This window comes from Phyllobates terribilis, unplaced genomic scaffold, assembly GCF_046119375.1.
Source record: "Phyllobates terribilis strain yellow unplaced genomic scaffold, ASM4611937v1 Scaffold_3__8_contigs__length_932513732, whole genome shotgun sequence".
Classification (NCBI taxonomy): Eukaryota; Metazoa; Chordata; class Amphibia; order Anura; family Dendrobatidae; genus Phyllobates; species Phyllobates terribilis.
In genome coordinates this window covers 783121050-783144882 of record NW_027362763.1, presented here as the reverse complement: position 1 = coordinate 783144882, position 23833 = coordinate 783121050, and the positions used below count along the sequence as shown (strand labels likewise).

General features: G+C 45.4%; 1 protein-coding gene across 50 annotated transcripts in view; it reads left to right on the top strand.

Annotated features, from left to right (window-relative positions):
* The window catches only part of LOC141257608 (protocadherin Fat 4-like), a 468540-nt gene that overhangs the window by 322747 nt on the left and 121960 nt on the right, over nt 1-23833 (top strand). For 48 of the 50 annotated variants that reach the window (XM_073672347.1, XM_073672333.1, XM_073672313.1 and 45 more), the window contains 11 exons: nt 998-1108; nt 2319-2429; nt 2563-2661; nt 3668-3778; nt 3912-4010; nt 6672-6746; nt 13468-13569; nt 14247-14324; nt 16735-16839; nt 19297-19371; nt 21867-21968. In XM_073672347.1, the coding sequence (XP_073528448.1) occupies nt 998-1108; nt 2319-2429; nt 2563-2661; nt 3668-3778; nt 3912-4010; nt 6672-6746; nt 13468-13569; nt 14247-14324; nt 16735-16839; nt 19297-19371; nt 21867-21968 (1068 nt within the window). The remainder of the gene's footprint in view (nt 1-997; nt 1109-2318; nt 2430-2562; nt 2662-3667; nt 3779-3911; nt 4011-6671; nt 6747-13467; nt 13570-14246; nt 14325-16734; nt 16840-19296; nt 19372-21866; nt 21969-23833) is intronic. The other 2 variants (XM_073672320.1, XM_073672321.1) reach the window with 2 other exon arrangements.

Below are 23833 nucleotides of genomic sequence, written 5' to 3'. Positions count from 1 at the left end.
TTCAAATTCGGTCATTCGGTCATTTTTTACCGAACAGAACAGCAGGGTTTTAACAGATACAGAACACAATACAATATGTGGGATTTTCAGATGCCTCCAGTTTTGACATTATACTGTCTTTGAGCATAGAGCTTTTGAATTTACCCAGAGTATATTATGTTAGTAGCTAAAAATTATACTTTTTTTTTTGCTAATTTGGAACACATTATATTTGTATTCAGCTTTCTCAGAATCTTTTAGGTAACTACAAAATCTTAATCCTACTATGTCTTGCTTCAACAGTTTGTTGTGTCTTTTCCCATTCAGCCAAACTTGGATACTTTATTATAATATATTGTTTGTAAATCTCAAGTATTTAGGCTTAAATCACATAGTAGAGGCATGAGCTTTAGTTTTCATTCACACTGGCATGTAGCACGCATGGCTCCTTTAGTACAGATACTTCTAACGATGCTAAGGACAAGGGTTATTCTGAGATGACAACCACCTTACATAAGAAAAATAGGCAGTCCACCAGCATTCACCACTGAAATAGCTCAGATCAGCGATAACTCCAAACCTGGCTGTTCAACTTTTTGGTCGTCACAGTTACAGTGATTCAGGGGTCTAAATGACAAACGAATAGATGGGGTTCTCCATCGTAGGCTGCAAAATGGGTTGTTATGTCAGCTGGGAACCTAACAAATTCGCCCTCATAGTACAGAAAGCCATAAAGATGCTAACGACATAAACTCAAGGGTTACTCTGAGATGACAGAGAATTCAAAAAATTCAGCATCTTACCAGCATTCAACTGGAACAGCTGAGATCAGAGATAACTCGGATTATAAATGTTCAACCCTTTGAATACCACAGTGACTAGTGATAGCAGGGTCTAAGTGGTTAGACAGGAGTTGTCTAACAAATTTCCCCAGATCTGCCATGGCTTTATGCCTATTACTGTTTATTACTGACGGGCTGTAATTCTTTTGATGTATTTATGTTTTTATTCCTTTTAGGGAAACTTCCCAGCAGGGCTTTAAAGAACCAATTAGGGGTTTCTTCAAAAAAATATGTTCAGCAAGTGGTGGTGATGGGTCCACAAGTAATGTTCCTAAAACAGATGATGCGTAAGTCTAATATGTCTATTGCCACAGTTATGTTCTCAACATCATATTGCCAGGAGGATCGGTTTTCTTTTGTCAAATTTACAAAGAAATACACTATTATGCTTTAGCATATTCATATTTTTACTCATTTCAGAAAAACTTCCCAAAAGGACTTCAAAGAAGCAAGAAAGGGTTTCATTAATATGATACTTTCAAAAAGTGGTGCTATGGCTTCTCCTAAAAAAGATGAAGGTTAAGCTTAAAATGTCTATTGCTTTTGTTAGGATAGGTTTACTTTTGTCAAATTTTGAAAAGTAATACATCATTAAAACAGGATGTAAAAAAAAGGATAGCAAACATATGGATAATGCTTTTTATATAATCGAGGTCAATGGCTCAACGATACAAAAGGATACAAAAACACGATATGATTTGTCAGGAGTGTCAATATCCCACCGCTGCCGTCACTTTGTCAGGTTTGTCAGGGATTCGGCACATGCACAATCCCAATTACTCAATACGTAGCTATCGGCAAGTGAGCAGTGAGCGTATGGTATACACACCTCCGGATTCAGTGCATGGAATATGTGTATACGCCCCTGTACGATCACTGCCAGCTTCATGATAGCCCAATTATGGTTATTCGCTGCCATCACCGATCAGTTTTAAGATATAATACAGGCCTTATCGGACGCCTGCTTTCTGGTAGCGTATGGCTTCGGGGAAAGAACAATTACAGAGCAAATAGGCAGTCCACCAGCATTCACCACTGAAATGGCTCAGATCAGAGATAACTCCAAACCTGGCTGTTCAACTTTTTGGTCGTCACAGTTACTAGTGATTCAGGGGTCTAAATGACAAACAAATGGATGGGGTTCTCCATCGTAGGCTGCAAAATGGGTTGTTATGTCAGCTGGGAGCCTAACAAATTCGCCCTGATAGTACAGATGGCCGTAAGGATGCTAACGACATAAACTCAAGGGTTACTCTGGGATGACAGAGAAGTCAAAACATTCAGCATCCTACCAGCATTTAACTGGAACAGATGAGATCAGAGATAACTCGGATTATAGCTGTTCAACCCTTTGAATACCACAGTGACTAGTGATATCAGGGTTTAGGTGGTTAGACAGGAGTTGTCTAACAAATTCCCCCAGATCTGCCATGGCTTTATGCCTATTACTGACGGGCTGTAATTCTTTTGATGTATTTATGTTTTTATTCCTTTTAGGGAAACTTCCCAGCAGGGCTTTAAAGAACCAATTAGGGGTTTCTTCAAAAAAATATGTTCAGCAAGTGGTGGTGATGGGTCCACAAGTAATATTCCTAAAACAGATGATGCGTAAGTCTAATATGTCTATTGCCACAGTTATGTTCTCAACATCATATTGCAATGAGGATCGGTTTTCTTTTGTCAAATTTACAAAGAAATACACTATTATGCTTTAACATATTCATATTTTTACTCGTTTCAGAAAAACTTCCCAAAAGGACTTCAAAGAAGCAAGTAAGGGTTTCATTAATATGATACTTTCAGAAAGTGGTGCTATGGCTGCTCCTAAAAAAGATGAAGGGTAAGCTTAAAATGTCTATTGCTTTTGTTAGGATAGGTTTACTTTTGTCAAATTTTGAAAGCAATACACCATTAAAACAGGATGTAAAAAAAAAAAGCATAGCATACATATGGAAAATGCTTTTTATATAATCGAGGTCAATGGCTATAGGATACAAAAGGATACAAAAACATTATGTGATTTGTCAGGGATGACACCGGCAGGATCATACAATATCCCACCGCTGCCGTCACTTTGTCAGGTTAGTCAGGGATTCGGCACATGCACAATCCCAATTACTCAATACGTAGCTATCGGCAAGTGAGCAGTGAGCGTATGGTGTACGCACCTCTGGATTCAATGTATGGAATATGGGTATACGCCCCTGTGCGATCACTGCCAGCTTCATGATAGCCCAATTATGGTTATTCGCTGCCACCACCGATCAGTTTTAAGATATAATACAGGCCTTATCGGACGCCTGCTTTCTGGTAGCGTATGGCTTCGGGGAAAGAACAATTACAGAGCAAATAGGCAGTCCACCAGCATTCACCACTGAAATGGCTCAGATCAGAGATAACTCCAAACCTGGCTGTTCAACTTTTTGGTCGTCACAGTTACTAGTGATTCAGGGGTCTAAATGACAAACAAATGGATGGGGTTCTCCATCGTAGGCTGCAAAATGGGTTGTTATGTCAGCTGAGAGCCTAACAAATTCGCCCTCATAGTACAGAAAGCCATAAAGATGCTAACGACATAAACTCAAGGGTTACTCTGAGATGACAGAGAATTCAAAAAATTCAGCATCTTACCAGCATTCAACTGGAACAGCTGAGATCAGAGATAACTCGGATTATAGCTGTTCAACCCTTTGAATACCACAGTGACTAGTGATAGCAGGGTTTAGGTGGTTAGACAGGAGTTGTCTAACAAATTCCCCCAGATCTGCCATGGCTTTATGCCTATTACTGTTTATTACTGACGGGCTGTAATTCTTTTGATGTATTTATGTTTTTATTCCTTTTAGGGAAACTTCCCAGCAGGGCTTTAAAGAACCAATTGGGTTTTTTTTCAAAAAAATATGTTCAGCAAGTGGTGGTGATGGGTCCACAAGTAATATTCCTAAAACAGATGATGCGTAAGTCTAATATGTCTATTGCCACAGTTATGTTCTCAACATCATATTGCAATGAGGATCGGTTTTCTTTTGTCAAATTTACAAAGAAATACACTATTATGCTTTAACATATTCATATTTTTACTCGTTTCAGAAAAACTTCCCAAAAGGACTTCAAAGAAGCAAGTAAGGGTTTCATTAATATGATACTTTCAGAAAGTGGTGCTATGGCTGCTCCTAAAAAAGATGAAGGGTAAGCTTAAAATGTCTATTGCTTTGTTAGGATAGGTTTACTTTTGTGAAATTTTGAAAGCAATACACCATTAAAACAGGATATAAAAAAAAAGCATAGCATACATATGGAAAATGCTTTTTATATAATCGAGGTCAATGGCTATAGGATACAAAAGGATACAAAAACATGATCTGATTTGTCAGGGATGACACCGGCAGGATCATACAATATCCCACCACTGCTGTCACTTTGTCAGGTTTGTCAGGGATTCGGCACATGCACAATCCCAATTACTTACTACGTAGCTATCGGCAAGTGAGCAGTGAGCGTATGATGTACGCACCTCTGGATTCAATGCATGGAATATGTGTATACGCCCCTGTGCGATCACTGCCAGCTTCATGATAGCCCAGTTATGGTTATTTGCTGTCACCACCGATCAGTTTTAAGATATAATACAGGCCTTATTGGACGCCTGCTTTCTGGTAGCGTATGGCTTCGGGGAAAGTACGATTACAGAGCAAAAGAAACAAGACTATTACATTTTATATTTAATCTAAAAGGGAGGCAGTGTTTATGAAAAATATACAAAGGTTTTACAAAAGGGGACAATACAGTACAGAATATACAGTTACACAAAATAAATGGGATTAAAGAAGAACTTACTATACTGATCGCAGAGACGATTCAGTTTAGCTGGAGGGAAGGCGCTCCAATGGACCGTTATGGAACGGGACCCTTGCTATACAATATATACTCCCGGCATGAGTATGGATCAATCTTCAGTTGGATCTTTTATGCCGAAGGGGGGATCTGCCCACACACTCCCCTGTGATGACCTCATGTGGATTAGTCCCCGCCCTTCATGGTTTTATTAAAATACCTAACTTCTGCGATAACTTCTTGCTGGTTGATCGCAGAAGTTCGCAAATGATACCATATTTTTTACTACAAATTAACCTTTCTTTAGAGACTAGACATGACATAACTGCCATTGGTTATTTTGGTACTTTTGCGCCACAGCTTACTGGAAGGGCTCACAGATGCGGAAAAATATGCGTATTGTTTCTTATCTGACCCTGCCGCTAAAAATATGTGTCCCATTATTATCGGAAGTATAGAACTTCCGATATTCCATATTTCGTGTCGGCGCCTGCGAGACTACAGATTGAACACATGTGCAAATGGGGATGTCTTTGTGTGAGCTAGAACTCCTTTCAAGCTTAGGAGCTGCATCCTCCTCACTCAGGTGTCTATTCACCACCCCTGTACCTCTATTTGATATATATTAATTAGCCTGGATACTTGGTGGCTCCTGCTATTTGCACAGCAACAGCTCCTTAGATTGTGGTCTCTTCTACTGTGACAGATGGTAGATAAGGAACAAGAGGTGAGGCTTTACTTCAAAACTTAGTTAAAACAGAATTCATTTGTTTTATATTTTTACAATTTTTTTTTGGGGGGGGGTATTTGTAATTTCCAAAAGCAAAATAGGGGACTTGCCCAAAAAGCTAAAATCATAACCAAATCAATTTACATTTTTTTATATATATCTTTTCACATTCAATCAAACTGAACCTAAATTATTGTAATGTATTGTTTTTGCATATTGTTATAGGGGTTTTCTGAGACTTTGGTGGGGGCTAAGAACCTACAGGCAGGTAGTTGTACGCGACTGCACTGCCCGACTGTGCTGCCCGACACCGATCTCTGCCGACTCGGAGCAGTCACAGACCACTCCTGCCAGCATTTCTGCTGCTTCACTTGACCACACGACAGCAAAGCAGCTCTTCTTCTTCCACTCTGCTCTGTTGATGGGATGTCCCTGCCGATGTCATGCTGATTGACAGCCGGCTCTCTGCTGTCTTTTTTATATCATAGAGGTCAACGGCAAACAATACAGTTCATTTAAAGGGGTTTTCCCACGAACAAAATTTAATTTTAAAAATTGTCTGTGTCTGACCGTGTATGGAACATACCACAGCTCCTGGGCAGGGGAGGGACCAAAAGAAAATACAGACATTACAGGAGGAGATCACAGAGGATTCATTTTGTGAGGTAAAATATTGTTTAAAAACAGGCAGTGAAATGTTTTACCTCACAGAAAGAATCAGCTGCGATCCCCTGCTGTAATGTCTGTATTGTCTTTTGCTTCTTCCCCTGCCCAGGAGCTGTGGTATGTTCCGTACCAGGTCAGGCACAGATAATTTTTAAAATGAACTTTTGTTCGAGGGAAAACCCCTTTAAAAAAATTAACAAAAAAACCCCAACAAAACAAAGTTTTCAGAACAGGTATACTATATATAAAACGTTTCGCACTATAACACCATCTTTTTGCAAAGATGTTACTGGTAGGCTTTAATGTTCCAGTATATTCAGCATTCAGCATATTATTTAAACAATCAAAATAGCATCAAAATCGAAAATAAATTAACTTTTGTAAAAGTTATTAAAGAATTTTTCTTTTTGCATAAATAGTTTATTGTTTTATTGCAAAACTGTAAAAAAAATATATAAATGACAAAAACAATGGCAGACCCGTTTGTCATAAAAAACGAGCCCACATATGGATACATCAGCTGAAAAATGAAGAGTTATGGCTGATATTAAAGGATGGTATTTAAACAATGATCAGTCACGTTAGTAGAATGTGATTTTTATTCTCTTATTTGATTCTAGAGATGAGAAGCGAATTGTTGTTGCTGATGAAAATGGAAAACCTGTGAATCAAATTACTGGAGATGAGCGCAAGAGGTGAGGGTTTACTTCAAAATGTGTATGGCTCCTTTAGTACGGATGCTCCTAAGGATGGTAAGGACATATAGACAAAGGATATTCAGAGATGACAATCACTTTAAAATCAGCAGTCCACCAGCATCCGCCACTGGAATGACTCTGATCAGAGATATCTGACCATGGCTGTTTAACCCATTAGAAGCCACAGTCAATGATGATTGAGGGTGAAAGGGGTCTACGTGGTTAGACAGAGGGAGAGGGCTCCCTATCATGGGGCGCCAATGGGTAGCTATGGTAAGTGGGGCCTCACAAATTTCCTAGACCTACCATCGCAGTATATGACGCGCCCCCTGGGCCATGTTGTGTAGCGTTGCGCACGCGGGGAATACCCGGAGCCGGATCCGATAGGGGTAGTAGTCCTCGTGGCGGTGACCCGGTCCGTGCCCAGGGTGTCAAACTAAGTGGCAGTTATTGGTATGATGGTATTAGTGTCCGACTACGCCACCCGTTGAATGCGGCTATGAAGCCGCCGCTGCAGGGCAGTCCGCTGAGGCCGGTGGTACGGATGTGCAGCGTGGATGGTATAACCCCCAACGGGAGGGGTATGGCCTCAGGGCAGCTATGTTAGAGATGACAATGGGAGTGATGGTGCGGGTGTCCCAGTACTGATGGTGCAGGTGCGACGACGAAACACGGAGGCTTGAAGTGCAGTTTCAAAAGCTTTACTCACAGTTCTTTACCAGGTCGCCCGTGCACAGTAGGACCACCCGAGTCGTGCTGCGTCCACCAGGTCAGGGACTCGGCCAACTCCCAGGCAGTTCCAGAGCGTGGTCCTGAGCTCCCCTCTCTTCCTTCCTACTGGCCGTCCCCACCAGGGATCCACCTTTGTCCAGCTCCCTCGGGCCTTCTGGTGGTGAAACCTTTCCCGGCTTCCCTGACCCTATACGTGGTATGCCTTCCTGGTGGATATGGCGAGGGGTCGCGCCAAAACTTGTCCACGACCTCCGGTTCCTGGCTAAGGATAATTGGCCTCCACCAGTTTGGGATCCGGTACCCTGCTCTGCCAACCCTTCACCCGTTTCCGTTCTCTCGTGGGATCTCAGGGTTCCCTCTATGCTTTCGTCTCTGGGCCTTTCCTTGCGTCTCTCTTCTTCCTCCTTTTTCCTTCTCTCTCTCTCTCTCTCTGCTTCAGGCCTGGCTCTGGAGCTGGGCCCAGACGGAGCCACAGCTCCCTGTCAGCCCTCTCTGGCTGAGCTCCTCTCTGCACAGAGCAGACCAAAAAGACCCTGTCCTAAGATGGTGCCCACCTTATATACTCCCTCTGACACCCGAGCCCAGGTGACAAGCAACCAATGGGCTCCTACCTATGCCCAGAGTCCCTCCCCTATCTGCTCCTACACCACTAGGATGTTCCTCCCCCCTCCCCACTCCAGCCAGGGACAGAAGCTGTCGTACCTGCACATCTATCTGGTGGGAGTACCGTTGATCTGTCCCCCGGAAATGGGGTGAGTGTGGTGCATGCAGCTAACTGAGCCCAGTTCCACACTCCATCCTTACCCGGGAGTGGAATACCACACCTCTGGTTCGAGGTGCAATACCCCTGTAGCAGCCGAGTCCTCGGGGTGCTACATTCCCCCCTGGTAAACCACAGCACGTCCTCGGGCTGGAATAGAGCAAAAGCAAATTACAACATACAAAATTTTTAAAGTGCACTCATATATAAGATATTAACTTATGAACTCATCCCTTTATGGGAGGTACTTTTCTCTTTTAACTTTACAGGTATAAAACATTACGAAAACATTATCAGACAATACCATTAACTCTTTTAGCATACTATACGTTATAAAATATTACAAGTAACTTTTTACATTATCATTTTAGCAGTATAAACTTTCAATATATAACCTTTTCATATAAAGCACATTCTTTATCTTCTGGCCACGGTGCAACTTGTGACCAGGTAAAGTGCAACAGTCACCAATTCCGTAGTAGAAAAAAAAAAACAGTTCCTTATAAAACCAGTAGGGGGCGCTTTAAGAAGCGCAACTATTTACAGGGTGTTGACCGCTCTCAGTCCTCGGCCAGTGGGAATAGGGGAATGGCTGCTCACAGTCCTCAGCCTGGTAATGGATAGGGGCACACAGGAAACAGTTCTTTAACAGTCCCACACTAGTCCCAACGGGGACCACACTTCACTCAGCAACAGTTTCAGCAACAGTTCTCATACCCTGACGGGTAACTATATACAGTACTTTGTTTATGCTACTTCCTTCAGTAGCGGTATCCTCTCCTTGTCTCCTCCTGAGGGTAGTCTTCAGACCCGTCCGGGTCCTCTTGGCTTTCCTCATATTGTATCTCCTCCTCAGTCAGCCGGTGTACGTGAAGGGCGTACGGTCCTTTAGCACACTGATGCCGGGTGAAGGTGACCTCATCACCCGGGTAGAGGTCACGTCCGCGATGTCCCTCCGGCAGGTGGCTCTCGACATCCCTGCGGGTGACAAAGACGTCGCCGGGCGTTCGGTGATCCCAGATAAAGCCCCAGCCATGCTCCAGCTGGAACTTTATTACGGTCCCGGTGGTGCGGGGACCATGGGCCGCACGGGGGTTTCGTCGGGCTCGGCGTTTCTGCTCCGCGCTCCGGACCTGCAGCTGTTCTTCGCAGATCCGCCTCTCTCGTCGTTCTCTCCCGAAGACCTCTAGCTGCTGACGGCAGCACTCCTCACGCCGGGCTGCGTCCGCCCGGGTCTCCTGGGTAAACCCCATTAGGTTCTCACCGGTGGGATCCCATGCAAACTGGGCTTCCTCCAACGGGAGCGGGACAATTTTGGCGGGCGCCGGAGCCGGGATTAGAGGCTCACACAGGGGCCGTTCCCTCCGGAGTCGGGGATTGATGTACTCCGGTGGCCAAACGAAGGGCAGCCCGTCCGGGCTAGTATGCTGTGCAAACAGATCTTCACCCAGGGGTGGCACGGTGGAGGTAGAGGGCGCTGTAGGGGCAGCGGCGCCCGGGGGTGCTCGGCCTTGTGTCCAGGCCGTAGGCATCCTGTCTGGATTCAAGTATGGCGCCTTCCGGGAGGAGGGAGCTGTTGAGACCGCGGCGCCCGGGGGTACTCGGCCTTGCGACCAGGCCGGTGGCACTTCCTCTTTTGCCGCGCTCAGGGTCAAGGGGCGTGGCGCGGAAGGGGGCGTGACCGCGGCTCCGGCCGCTTGAGGCCTAGTTGGGAGCAGTGGCGGTGCGGCAACGGGCGCGATGAGGGTGACTTCGGGCTCTGCGACGGGGAGCTGGGGCAGGCTTACGGCTACTGGGCTCGGGGTGATGACGTCCCCATTACCTGCTTCCATCCCTGCGGCTCCCTCCGCGGCGTCGTCTCCGGCCTTCGTCCCTCCTGCACCATCCTCAGGGGCAGACATGCTCCACGTGGCGGGTGGCGTCCTCTGCTGGCGGGTTCCAGCCTGCTGGGCCATCTCCCTCCTCCATTCGGCCAGTGCTTCTTGTTGTACTCGGGCCATCTTCCGGGCCAAGGCCTCCAGCGCAGTCTGTGCACGCTCCCGATCTCTGGGGAGCTGTGCCAGGATCTCCACCAGGCCTTCTGGGGTGGCGGCCTGCAGCAGGCCCCGGACCACGGGGTCGGTACCGCTTGTCTCTTCCTCCATCCCCGGGTGCGATCTGTCCAGACTTCTCCAGGCTGCACCCATCTTCTCCGTTTTGTTCTCTATCTGCCCCCCTTGGGAGTGGTCCCGGGGCAACTTAGTGACAGTCAGTTTAGGGGCAGACCCTCCACTTTGATGGACATCTCCATGGTGGTAGTCTCGGCTGGTGGGGGCGGTCTCCGCTTTTGCGCCCTTCTGGGACCGCGCCCACGATGGGAGGTGGTCTCTTGCCACTCTCTGGCACGCCCACAATGGCGTCCGCTCTGCCAGGGCGGGAAACTGTCCAAGATGGCGGGAATCGTCCACTGATGGCGGGAAACTTCGTGGATGGCGGGCAAAGGCTGCAGATGGTGGGCAAACGGCGGGAAACTACTCCGGACGGCGTCCGATGGCGGGAACCCTCTGGAATTGGCGGGAGACTCCTTTTTGCGGTAAACGTGAACTTTTCTTCAGGCACGCAGTACCCGGTGGTTGCGGGCACGGAATCCTGCCGACTACGCCAAACTTGACGCGCCCCCTGGGCCATGTTGTGTAGCGTTGCGCACGCGGGGAATACCCGGAGCCGGATCCGATAGGGGTAGTAGTCCTCGTGGCGGTGACCCGGTCCGTGCCCATGGTGTCAAACTAAGTGGCAGTTATTGGTATGATGGTATTAGTGTCCGACTACGCCACCCGTTAAATGCGGCTATGAAGCCGCCGCTGCAGGGCAGTCCGCTGAGGCCGGTGGTACGGATGTGCAGCGTGGATGGTATAACCCCCAACGGGAGGGGTATGGCCTCAGGGCAGCTATGTTAGAGATGACAATGGGAGTGATGGTGCGGGTGTCCCAGTACTGATGGTGCAGGTGCGACGACGAAACACGGAGGCTTGAAGTGCAGTTTCAAAAGCTTTACTCACAGTTCTTTACCAGGTCGCCCGTGCACAGTAGGACCACCCGAGTCGTGCTGCGTCCACCAGGTCAGGGACTCGGCCAACTCCCAGGCAGTTCCAGAGCGTGGTCCTGAGCTCCCCTCTCTTCCTTCCTACTGGCCGTCCCCACCAGGGATCCACCTTTGTCCAGCTCCCTCGGGCCTTCTGGTGGTGAAACCTTTCCCGGCTTCCCTGACCCTATACGTGGTATGCCTTCCTGGTGGATATGGCGAGGGGTCGCGCCAAAACTTGTCCACGACCTCCGGTTCCTGGCTAAGGATAATTGGCCTCCACCAGTTTGGGATCCGGTACCCTGCTCTGCCAACCCTTCACCCGTTTCCGTTCTCTCGTGGGATCTCAGGGTTCCCTCTATGCTTTCGTCTCTGGGCCTTTCCTTGCGTCTCTCTTCTTCCTCCTTTTTCCTTCTCTCTCTCTCTCTCTGCTTCAGGCCTGGCTCTGGAGCTGGGCCCAGACGGAGCCACAGCTCCCTGTCAGCCCTCTCTGGCTGAGCTCCTCTCTGCACCGAGCAGACCAAAAAGACCCTGTCCTAAGATGGTGCCCACCTTATATACTCCCTCTGACACCCGAGCCCAGGTGACAAGCAACCAATGGGCTCCTACCTATGCCCAGAGTCCCTCCCCTATCTGCTCCTACACCACTAGGATGTTCCTCCCCCCTCCCCACTCCAGCCAGGGACAGAAGCTGTCGTACCTGCACATCTATCTGGTGGGAGTACCGTTGATCTGTCCCCCGGAAATGGGGTGAGTGTGGTGCATGCAGCTAACTGAGCCCAGTTCCACACTCCATCCTTACCCGGGAGTGGAATACCACACCTCTGGTTCGAGGTGCAATACCCCTGTAGCAGCCGAGTCCTCGGGGTGCTACATATACCTACAAGGGTATGCGCCAATGGCATCTTTTTAGACAGGTACGCTGCCTGAAAAGGTGCTCAGTAAACATAAAAAAAATGATCATATGCACTGCACCATAAAGACGCCAATGAAGATGCTTCAGGAAAATTCACCGGTGTTTGAGTATTTGGTGAGTTTTTTACCTCAGTATTTGTGAGCCAAAACACGGAGTAGAACAATCAGAGGAAAAGTATAATAGAAACACGTCACCACTTCTGTATTTTTCACCCACTCCTGGTTTTGGTTTACAAATACTGAGGTAAAAAAGTCACCAAATACTCAATGTGTGCACGTGGCCTAATGCTTTGGTATACTTATCATACCAAAGCATTATACAACCAATCAGCTGAAAGTGGAAAAAAATTAACTTTATAAAGGTTTGTTTTTAAAAAAAGAATACATTAAAAGTTTGATTTTTTTTGTAGGCTTATTCCTCAGGAAAAAAAAGCCCATGCATATCTACTTCAAAGGAAAAATAAAAAGTTGTGGGTTTTGGAATGTGACAATGTTTTTCTTTCATGCAGTGTTCTGTTATTGTGCAAAACTGCAAAAGAAGAAAAGCTTTGATAAAACTCTAAACATTTTTGGTGTTGGTGTAATTTAATCGACCCAGAGAATATGGATATGTTCCCCTGTTCTTTTTTTTTCTGAAAATTTTGTTGCCCAAGTTCTGCAACTACCCTAGTCATGTGAAAGAACCCCAGAACCAATGGTCTGATCGTACCACATCTCCTGGGCAGGGGGGAGTAAAAAAATATACAGACATTACAGGATGGGATAACAGCTGATTCTTTTTGTGAGCTAAAACATTTCACTGCCTGTTTTTAAACAATGTTTTACTTCAAAGAACGAATCATTTGCGATCCCGTGCTGTAATGTCTGTACACTTTTTTTTTCTCTTCGCCTGCCCGGGAGATGTGGTATGATCAGACCATGTTCTAGCATGGTCAGAAACAACCATTACACAGTACACAGCAGGGGCACATTTATAAGATTATCTCAGCACAGGGACATTTTATTTAAACACATCCAATTGTGAAACTTATTATTATTGCAAGATCTATTGATAAAAAATGAACTTTTGTTTGTGGGAAAACCCCTTTAAATTATATATAACCCCAAATGGTGCAATTTTAAAATATAAAATTAATACTGCAAAAGACAAGCTGGATACAATTCCTTAAGGAGTTTAAGAAACAAGCAAACCAATGTTTCTTTTCTTATTTTCTGCCCCTGTGACCACATTTGTCTGATTTATTTTACAGCCCAAAGAAAGGAAGAAAGCAGACTCTACATCAGAAGATGGATCAGACTGTGGCAGTTACCAAGAAACAACCAGAACAGAACACTTTACTATATAAAGACGGGTAACATGATTGCGCCCAGCATTGATTATGAGACATCGAAATTAATTGGAAAACACATAGGTTACCTTTAAATTTGGCAGTTGATTTATCACTAGGGAAGGTCTCTTAGGCCATCCTATATATACATTAATATTAATGCAATCGCTTGTTATATGAGGGTTTCCCTTTAATACGTAGATCACATGACATACCTTCTTCACCCTTGAGGCCTTAGAAATGGGAATTAACCTGTTAGGACTCACGTTTGCTCTCACTCTCTAGAACCCTAATACAACAGAGGGGGCTGTGCATGCACAGCGATCTGTCCATTTCCAAAGGCATGCACCAGGGCTCCATTCTTGAGATAGATATAGATCCCAGTAGATGGGCCCATGTACATCAGATATTAACTGTCTTAAAATTACAAGATGGAGCAACAAAAAGTGCAGTGAGCAGAACTTTTTTTCCCGTTCTAAAAAGTGACTCATAATAAAACTTATTGGACCCCTCAATAGTCAATAGGACCTTTCAGTTTCAGTTGCATCAGTTATACAAAAGATGCAACAGATCCATTTTGCACATGGATGGATATTAAAAATGGAAAGTTTCATTCATCAGACAATAAGATGTTTTTGACTTTGCAATGTGCTCAGGTCTGTGGAAAAGCTTCAATATTTCTTCATTTCTGTATTCTACAGAGTTACTACAGAAAAGGAACTTGCAGAAGTCAAGATAAGTGAAGATACCGAGAAGCCCACTCTAGGACAAGTAGATAGGTATTATGATGGTGGACCCTAAATATATGACCTGAGCTAACTACCTGCCATTTCTGCACACTGCCGGCTCAGAGCTGTCACGGACTGCTCCTGCCAGTGTTTCTGCTGGTCCATGTCAATTTAGCAGCTCTTCTGGGATGCTCTGTTGACAGGGCATGACAGCCGACGTCATGCTGATTGACAGCTGGCTCCCCGCAGTTAGGCAGAAGGGAGCTGGCTGTCAATCAGCATGATATCGACAGTCACACCCCAACAGAGCAGAACAGAAATGGAAAAGTTGCTTTGGTGACATGTAGTAGCAGAATCGACAGCATGAACGGTCAGCACCAGGCAAAACAGTCAGGTAGTTAGCAACTATAGTACCTGTCTGTTAATCTTGCAGTGTAAATGGACCTTTTTATATTAGGCTCACTGCATTATGTGGGAAGGTAGGTTTGGTTTTCTTTTGTCAAATTTAGATGCAACACCCCTTTAAGCTGCCTCCGTGGGCAGGGTGTCCAGTAGTTCTCACCTCAATATGGCGCATTACCATCTTGCTGGAAACTGTAGTGGGATGCAGGAGGGTCTTCCTCTTCTGTCAGGGGTCGACTCAGGAAACCCCTGACTACGCTTCGTTCAAATAAATGGGAGGCGGATGTGCAGTTACAAGCGGCGGCCACTACAGACGGATGGCCAGGCACCGCAGGTAAGGACTTCCGGCCGGCTGCCGCTACCACAGGCACTGATAACAGCTAATCAGCGGGGGTGCCGCGCGCGGGACCCCGTCGATCATACATTGATGCCCTATCCTACGGATGGGGCATCAATGTAAAAGTAGTGAACAACTTCTTTAACAGGTTTATTACAGAGGAATAAATGGTGTTAAATTCAGAGGGGATAACAATGCACAGAAAAACATATAATATCACACAATCTACGATACAGCTTCAAAATGTGCTTTGCAATAGGTCTGAATGTTAATGATGACAATTCCCCTTTAAGTAACAGCAGACACACTCCTAACTAATAACACCCAATAATGCCAGTAACATAGTTCAATGATAGGGCCCATTTGCGGTGGTTATTGGTACACTTTGCAGAAGCCGTTGATGCACGTAATGCAATAGGAATAAAATCCGCTCAGCAACAGTTCTCTTATTAACTCCTCAACAGTAGGACCCTAAGTCCCATAATAGCTATTAACTCCTTGATGTAGCAGATTTGGAGTCACACAAGGATCCAGCTTGGGGCTGCAGGATCCGGATGCCTTAGACACAAGGGATGGATTGTCGACTTGTTCCCTTAGTTAGGCCAGGCAGTGATGGACATCTCCTGGTAACCTGGCTGATCTGCAGATGTGGTTTGGCTGCAGGATCTTCTCCACTCTCACACTGAGTGGCTGTACGATTAGCACTCACTCTGTGCATTTGTCCGCTACTCTCCAGGATCAGACACTCACATATCTGTAATGGAGGATTGCATACTTTCCTCCCCCTGCTCCTACCACCACCTTTCTTCTCCAACCTGCTCAGCAAATCAGTCCCTTCCTCTGCTGCTCCTCCTCCCCTATGATGCAGAGAGGAGCAATGTCTACTGGGAGTTGTAGTCCAGGGCAGTTGTCAGCAAGAGAATCATTAATATCTGCTGCTGTAAATGTCTGTGTAATTGCAGCAGCAACAATCTCTGTACACATAGGTCTCACTGCAGGTCGTACATTCTCCCCCTGGTGAGTCGCTGTAGGCCCCGAAGCATGAAATGATGACTCACCACCTGAAATAGAAACTTGTGGTAAAGCATCCTGACTAACACCACAACCAGTCACATGTACCTTACTCCCATGACTTATAGGTACAGAGGGGAAATATGGCCACATACCATTGAAATAGGGGGATACTATCTGGAAATGTCAGTAATGTGACCCATCTTTAAACTTTGTTTATTACAGTCATGGTCCCTGCCTTTGTTTCTCCCCTTGCCTCTTACATTCTCTCCATTGGTACTTCTTTTTCTTTGGGTAGGATGTGTGCTTGGTATACTAATGCTTCATGCCTGCTGACTCTATGTAACTTGTGGCGATTTTTCAGCCATTGACCACCTGGGGACTATGTAGCGTCGTTGAAATATACTTCGCCGCATGTGTTCTCAGCGTGACAGCGTGGCAAATCAGGGATGTTCGTGGGTGGAGCCGATTTTTTGGCACGAACAAGTCGGAACCCCAAATACGAACCCGAATTTGAAATGCTGAACAAATTCGCTCAACACTAGTGATGATGGGTGCAAAAGTAATGTTCCTAAAATAGATGATGCGTACGTCTAATATGTCTATTGCCACAATTATGTTCTTAACATCATATTGGAGGGAGGATTGGTTTTCTTTTGTCAAATTTACTCTATACTCTGTTATGCTTTAGTATATTCATATTTTTCCTAGTTTCAAAAAAACTTCCCAGAAGGGCTTCAAAGAAGCAAGTAAGGGTTTCATTAATATGATACTTTCAGAAAGTGGTGCTATGGCTGCTCCTAAAAAAGATGAAGGGTAAGCTTAAAATGTCTATTGCTTTTGTTAGGATAGGTTTACTTTTGTCAAATTTTGAAAGCAATACACCATTAAAACAGGATGTAAAAAAAGGATAGCAAACATATGGATAATGCTTTTTATATAATCGAGGTCAATGGCTATAGGATACAAAACTATACAAAAACACGATGTGAATAGAACATAATATAACAAGCACAATGGTTTGAGAACAAAAATGTTTTTGGAAGCGATATTCTGTATACTGTACATATTTCCCACTATACCAATATCTTTTTGCAAAGATATCATTAACAGGCTTCAACACTTTGGTATACTCTGTATACAAAAGCATTAAATCTGCCGTCAGAAGATAGCATTGGAGAAATGTAAAGTAAATACACTATATAAAGGTTATTAAAAATCTATTTTTTGTTTGTCATTTTTAACACTTTTGCAAAAAAAAAACATGATAGACTCATTCATCATAAAACTAAGACCACATATGATTATTTCAGTGGGATAACAAAAAAGGATGTGGGTTCGCGATCTAAACCATGACCAATTTGTTTTGTTATTATGGGGATATAATGTAAGACATGAAATATTGATGGTGATAAAAATGGAAGACCTAGGTTTTCTGTAAAACAAAAATGAGAATGAAAGATTTGAGCTTATTACTGGAGATGAGAATAAGAAGTGAGGCTTTACTTCAAAACTTGGTTAAAAAATAATTAATTTGTTTTATAGTTTTACAACATTTTTGGGTATTTGTTTTTTTTCAGAACCATAGGAAACTTGGTAAAAAAGCTAAATCCAAAACCAAATTTTACTTTGCAATTTTTTGTATCTTTCACATCCAGTCAAACTGGACCTGGATTATTGTAATGTATTGTTTTTGCATATTGTTAAAGGGGTTATCCAAGACTTTGGTGAGGGCTAAGAACCTACAGGCAAGTAGTTGTACCTGACTGTACTGCCCGAAACCGATCTCTGCCGGCTCAGAGCAATCACGGACCGCTCCTGCTGGCAACTGACCACATGTCATCAGAGCAGCTCTTCCTTTTCCACTCTACTCTGTTGATGGGGTGTCACTGCCGACGTCATGCTGATTGACAGCCGGCTTCCTGATAGCTTTTTTTATATCATCAAGGTCAATGGCAAACAATATAGTTCATTTAAAAAAAATAACAAAAAAGCCCCAACAAAACAAAAAGTTTTCAGAACAGGTATATTATATAAAAAACGTTTCCCACTATAGCACCATCTTTTTGCAAAGATATTACTGGAAAGCTTTAATGTTCCAGTATATTCAGTATATTATTTAAACAATCAGGTAGCATCAAAATAAAAAATAAATTAACTTTTGTAAAAGTTATTAAAAAAAACTATTTTTTGCATAAAAAGTTTTTGTTCTTTCATTGTAAAACTGTAAAAAAAAATATAAACGACAAAAAACAATGGCTGACCCGTTTGTTATAAAAACGAACCCACATATGGATACATCAGAGGGTAAATAAAGAGTTATGCCTGATATTAAATGATGGTATTTAAACAATGATCAGTACTGTTAGGGTATGTGCACACGATGCAGAAATGAAGCAGAAAATTTCTGCATCATTTCTGCATCTCCCTGGCAGAAAAAACGCATGCAGATTGTGCATGCGTTTTTCCTGCAGAATACATGCGGATCCACATGCAGATTCACATGCGTTTCCGCATGCAGATTGACAAGCGCTTTCCAGGCGATTTTAGCATCACCTGGAAAGTGCTTGATAACTAGGTCACACTATATAAATCCATGCAAACAGCATGGATTTATACAGTGTGAACCGAGAGAGTGTATATACTTACCTCCGATGGCCCGCGCTGTCCTGCTCACTCCGTTCTCCCGGCTGCCGGCAACTTTGAATTGAAAGACCTGCCGACGTCAGCGTCACGTGACCCGTCACATGACTCTGACGTCACCGCAGGTCCTACAACTCACTGCAAGTGCCGGGAAACCAAGCGGGAGCGCTGCACGGGCCGACAGAAGGTAAGTATACATTTATTTTTTATTTTATTCTTCTTTTACAGCTTTTTTAATGGTACCTGGGTGTGGATGAGACTCTCCTCTCCTCCACACCCGGGTACCATCCGCACATTAGAGCGCGCCAATAACGCAAGTACAAATGCTGTCTTGCGGAATTGGCGCGTTCTAATGCAAGTCAATGGCGGCGAAATCGCCGCGTTTCCGCTAAATTAATTGACATGCTGCGGATTTTTGACTGCAGCGTTAACGCTGCGGAAAAATCCGCATCATGGGCACAGCACATGCGGATTTCCATTGGGGAACATTGCTTCCCTTCTACCATGCGTTTTTCATGCGTTTCCGCGGCGTTTACGCAACTGCAAAAACGCCGCGGAAACGCATGAAATACGCATCGTGTGAACACAGCCTTATTAGAATGTGATTTTTATTCTCTTATTTGATTCTAGAGATGAGAAGCGAAATGTTGTTGCTGATGAAAATGGAAAACCTGTGAATCAAATTACTGGAGATGAGCGCAAGAGGTGAGGGTTTACTTCAAAATGTGTATGGCTCCTTTAGTACGGATGCTCCTAAGGATGGTAAGGACATATAGACAAAGGATATTCAGAGATGACAATCACTTTAAAATCAGCAGTCCACCAGCATCCGCCACTGGAATGACTCTGATCAGAGATATCTGATCATGGCTGTTTAACCCTTTATAATCCACAGTCAATAATCATTGTGGGTGTAGGGGTTCTATGTGGTTAGACAGAGGAAGAGGGCTCCCTATCATGGGGCGCCAATGAGTAGCTATGGCAGCTGGAGCCTCACACATTCCCTAGATCTACCATTGCTGTATTAGTCCTCCATGCATTCCGTTCACCCCTGCAACTGTATGTTTTAAGTTTTTCAATAAAGTAAAGAATTTTTAAAGGGACGGTGAGTGCAACTATTTATTTTTGGTACGCACCCGAAGTCCTGTTGGTCTGGCTTTGTTGGTCCAATAAAACAAGAACAATTTAAATAGTTGCAAGTCAGATGGTAACGGCACTTATCTTTTTCTCCATTGAGGTATACCTACAAGGGTATGTGCCCATGGTGTCTTTTTAGACAGGTACGCCGCCTGAAAAAGCTCTCAGTAAACATAAAAAAGAATGATCATATGCACTGCACCATGAAGACGCCGATGAAGATGCTTCAGGAAAATCCGCCAGTGTTTTCTTGAAGTGTCTTCCCATAGCAAAGCTTGGCGGGTACGCTGGTATCTAAGAGACGCTGTGTGCACATACCGTTATAGGTTATTACTGACAGACTATAAGGCCATGTGCACACGATGAGTATTTGGTTAGTTTTTCACCTCTAATATTTGTAAGGCAAAACCAGGAGTGGAACAATCAGAGGAAAAGTATAATAGAAATGACGCACCCCTGGGCCGTGTGTGTGGGGATACCCGGAACCGGACCCGTTGTGGATGCTGGGGGTTGTAGTCCTTGCGTGGCGGGGACTCGGTCCCGTGGCTCAGGGTGGTCAAACTAAATGGCAGTCTATATGCTGAATGTCCAATTACGCCACCCGTGGATTGCGGTCAGAGTGAACCGCCGCTGCAGGGCAGACCGCTGAGGCTGGTGTTGTGGGTGCAGCTGAGGGTAGTTTAACTCCCCACGGGAGGAGTATAGCCTCATGGCAGCAAATAGTGATGTTGGTGTTGATGGTGCGCGGGAGCAGCAGTAACCACACGGAGTCTGTCATGAAATTCAGGGTCTTTACTGTTGGTGATATTAAGGGACCCGTCCGGAATACAGGTTAACAATGGAGGCCTGGTCAGTCTGAGAGCAACTGGGAAATCCCGCTGGTCAGGGGGAGTTTGTAGGCCTACCGTGCTGACTTCACTCTTTCTTGGCTATCCCGCTGTAGTGTAGTGGTAGTCCACGTCTCTGAGTGTACCGTGTTGTTCTCACCCGTATGACTGGCGACTCGGGCCTTCCGTTTTTCTCACCCCTCCGGGGCAGTAGTGGTCCCTCTCATGTGGCTGAGCCTCCGGGCTTCCTTGGGCCAGAGGACTTGAAGTCCCCTGCATGGTGGGTTTCTGCTGCTGGGCTTATAACCCTCACAGCCTCAGACTCCAGTGTCCGGCTTTGCAAGTGTCTGGCCAGGACGAACTCTGCTAGTTCCCCTCCTGGCCTCGTGTTCCTCCGCTGCCTACAGGGACTCCTCAGCCTGCTGCTGACCTGTCCCTATCTGCGACTTGTCTGGAACTTCTCTCTGGCTGGTCTCTAACTGGTCTCCCTAACCTCGCCCCAGATCCAGTTTATAAAGGGCCGGTTTCTCCCCTCCCTGGACTGAGACAGGAGGTGCTGCATGCTAATTGTCCCCAACCAGGGAACCTCCCACTTGCTCTCAGACATGACATTGCTGCCACTGTGGCGACCAGACCTGGGGTGCCACAGAAACACGTCACCACTTCTGCATTTATCACCCACTCCTGGTTCTGGCTTACAAATACTGAGGTAAAAAACTCACCAAATGCTGAACGTATGAACATGGCCTAATGCTTTGGTATACTTATCATACAAAAGCATTATACAACCTATCAGCTGATTGCATTGTGGAAATGAAAGTGGAAAATAAATAAACTTTGTAAAGGTTTAAAAAAAAAAGCCATGAAAAAGTGTTCGATATTTTGAAGAAAGAACCCCAGAACCAATTGTCAGTCGTCTCAGAAAATTCTGAAACAAAATCTGCAGCGTGTGAGTTCACAGTAACAAGTTGCATATGCTGAAAGCTGAATGGCATAAAATACCAGACATGGAGTGATTTTTTCCTTCTCTCACCAAAAAAAGAAAATATACTGTAGTTAATCATTAAGCTTTCCGTAACCCAAAATGGTGCACGTTTTAAAATATTAAAATATACAGCTAATCCTGCAATAGACAAGCTGAATACAGTTCCTTAAGGAGTTTAAGAAGCAAGCAAACCAATGTTTCTTTTCTTATTTTCTGACAATGTGACCACATTTGACTGATTTATTTTACAGCCCAAAGATAGCAAAAAAGCAGACTCTAGATCAGAAGATGGATCAGACTGTGGCAGATACCAAGAAACAACCTGAACAGAACACTTTACTATATAAAGACAGGTAACATGATTGTGACCAGCATTGATTAGGAGACACCGAAATGAATTGGAGAACACATAGGTTACATTTAAAGGAGTTGTACACCACTTTTTATTATCTCCTCAATGTATTGCCCCGGGGCCCATAAGGGTTTTTGTAAATAGCTTCTGTTAGAGTTACTGCCTGTGAGTGGCGCTATCACTGGCCGCTCACAGGCATCATGTGACCCGGATCTGACATCCGCTGATGTCATGTTCCGAATGCAGCCGGGGGTGACTTATTTCTGTATTCCATGGTGAATGCTGGGTTGTGGGCGGGATTACCCCACGCATCACACCCAGCATCCACAGCGCGCTCTCCCTCTTCCCATTCATTGGGAAAGCACGTGGTGGATGCTGGGTGTGACGCGCGGGGTAACCCCACCCACAGCTCAGCATCCACGCCTCACTTGACATCAGTGGCGGGGTCACGTGATGCCTGTCAGCGGTCAAGGATAGCGCCGCTCACAGGCAGTAGCTGCAACAGAAGGTATTTACAAAAACCCTTATGGGCCCTGGGGGGATACATTGGGGGCATAATAAAAAGTTGTGGCCATCTTCTTTAAATTTGGCAGTTGATCTTTCACTAGGGAAGGTCTCTTAGGCCATCCTATATATACATTGATATTACTGCACCAACCAAATGTATTTATTTTACTCACTTATATAGTGCCATTAGTTTCCACAGCGCTTTACAGACATTATGGGCACTGTCCCCATTGGAGCTCACAATGTAAATTCCCTCTCAGTATGTCTTTGGAGTGTGGGAGGAAACCGAAGAGCCCGGAGGAAACCCACGCAAACACGGGGAGAACATAAATCACCCCTAAAGTGCTGAGGAACGGGAAAATAGTTTTTTATATGAGGGTTTCCCTTCAATAAATAGATCATGTGACATACCTCTTTCACCCATGAGGCCTTTTATTGGGAATTAGCCTCTTAGGACTCATGTTTGCTCTCACTCTCTAGAACTGACGCGCCCCCTGGGCCGTGGGGTACCCGGTGCCGGGCCGGTAGATGCTGGGAGAATGTCACAGTGGCGGTGACCCGGTCCGTGACCCAGGGCGGTCAATAAAAGGGGTTATGGATAGGGGATTTATAGTGTTTTTATAGAGTTTGTGACTCCACCTGTGGAATGTGGCTAAAGGGAGCCGCCGCTGCGGAGCAGTCCTCTGAAGCTGATGTTACTGCAGCAGGGATGGTGTGACTCCCCACAATAAGAGCTAGCTCTAGGGCAGTGTAGATGATGTTGCAGGTTGTGCTGGGCGTTGTAGTGCAGGGGTTGATGGCGCAGCAAGAAACACAGAGACAAGGAAGTGCAGTCCCAGTGTCTTTTCTGGTGCTGATTAAACAAGCCGGGTCTAGAGTACTGGCTAGAAGTGGAAGTCCGGGCAGCCTGGAAGCAAGTAAAGAATCCTCCTTGCCAGATGAAGTTCGAGGCCTTCCCTTTCCACTAAACTCTTTGGACCTGCTGCTTGTAGTGGTGCGGTGACCCTCGTCCCTGAGTGCGGCGTTTCTGTGCTCACCCGTATGGCAGGCAGCTCGGGCCTTGCTGGCGCGTCACGTGGCGGTGCTGGACCCTGCGGTGCTGCTGAGCCTCCGGGCGTCTGATGGGACCAGGAGACCTGCAATCTCCTGCCCTCCGATCTCTACTGCTGGGCCTTCAGTGCCCCACAGCCTCGGACTCCGGTGTTCGGTTCTTCTGTTCTGGTGCTTCTTCTGGGGTTAGCTGCCGCGCAGCTCCAGGCCCCAGCTCCTCTCTCCTCGACGTCCTCTCTTCAACTCCTCACACTAAGACTAACTAACCCCGCCCCCAAATCCCAGTTGCCAAGGAAAGTGTTGCATGTT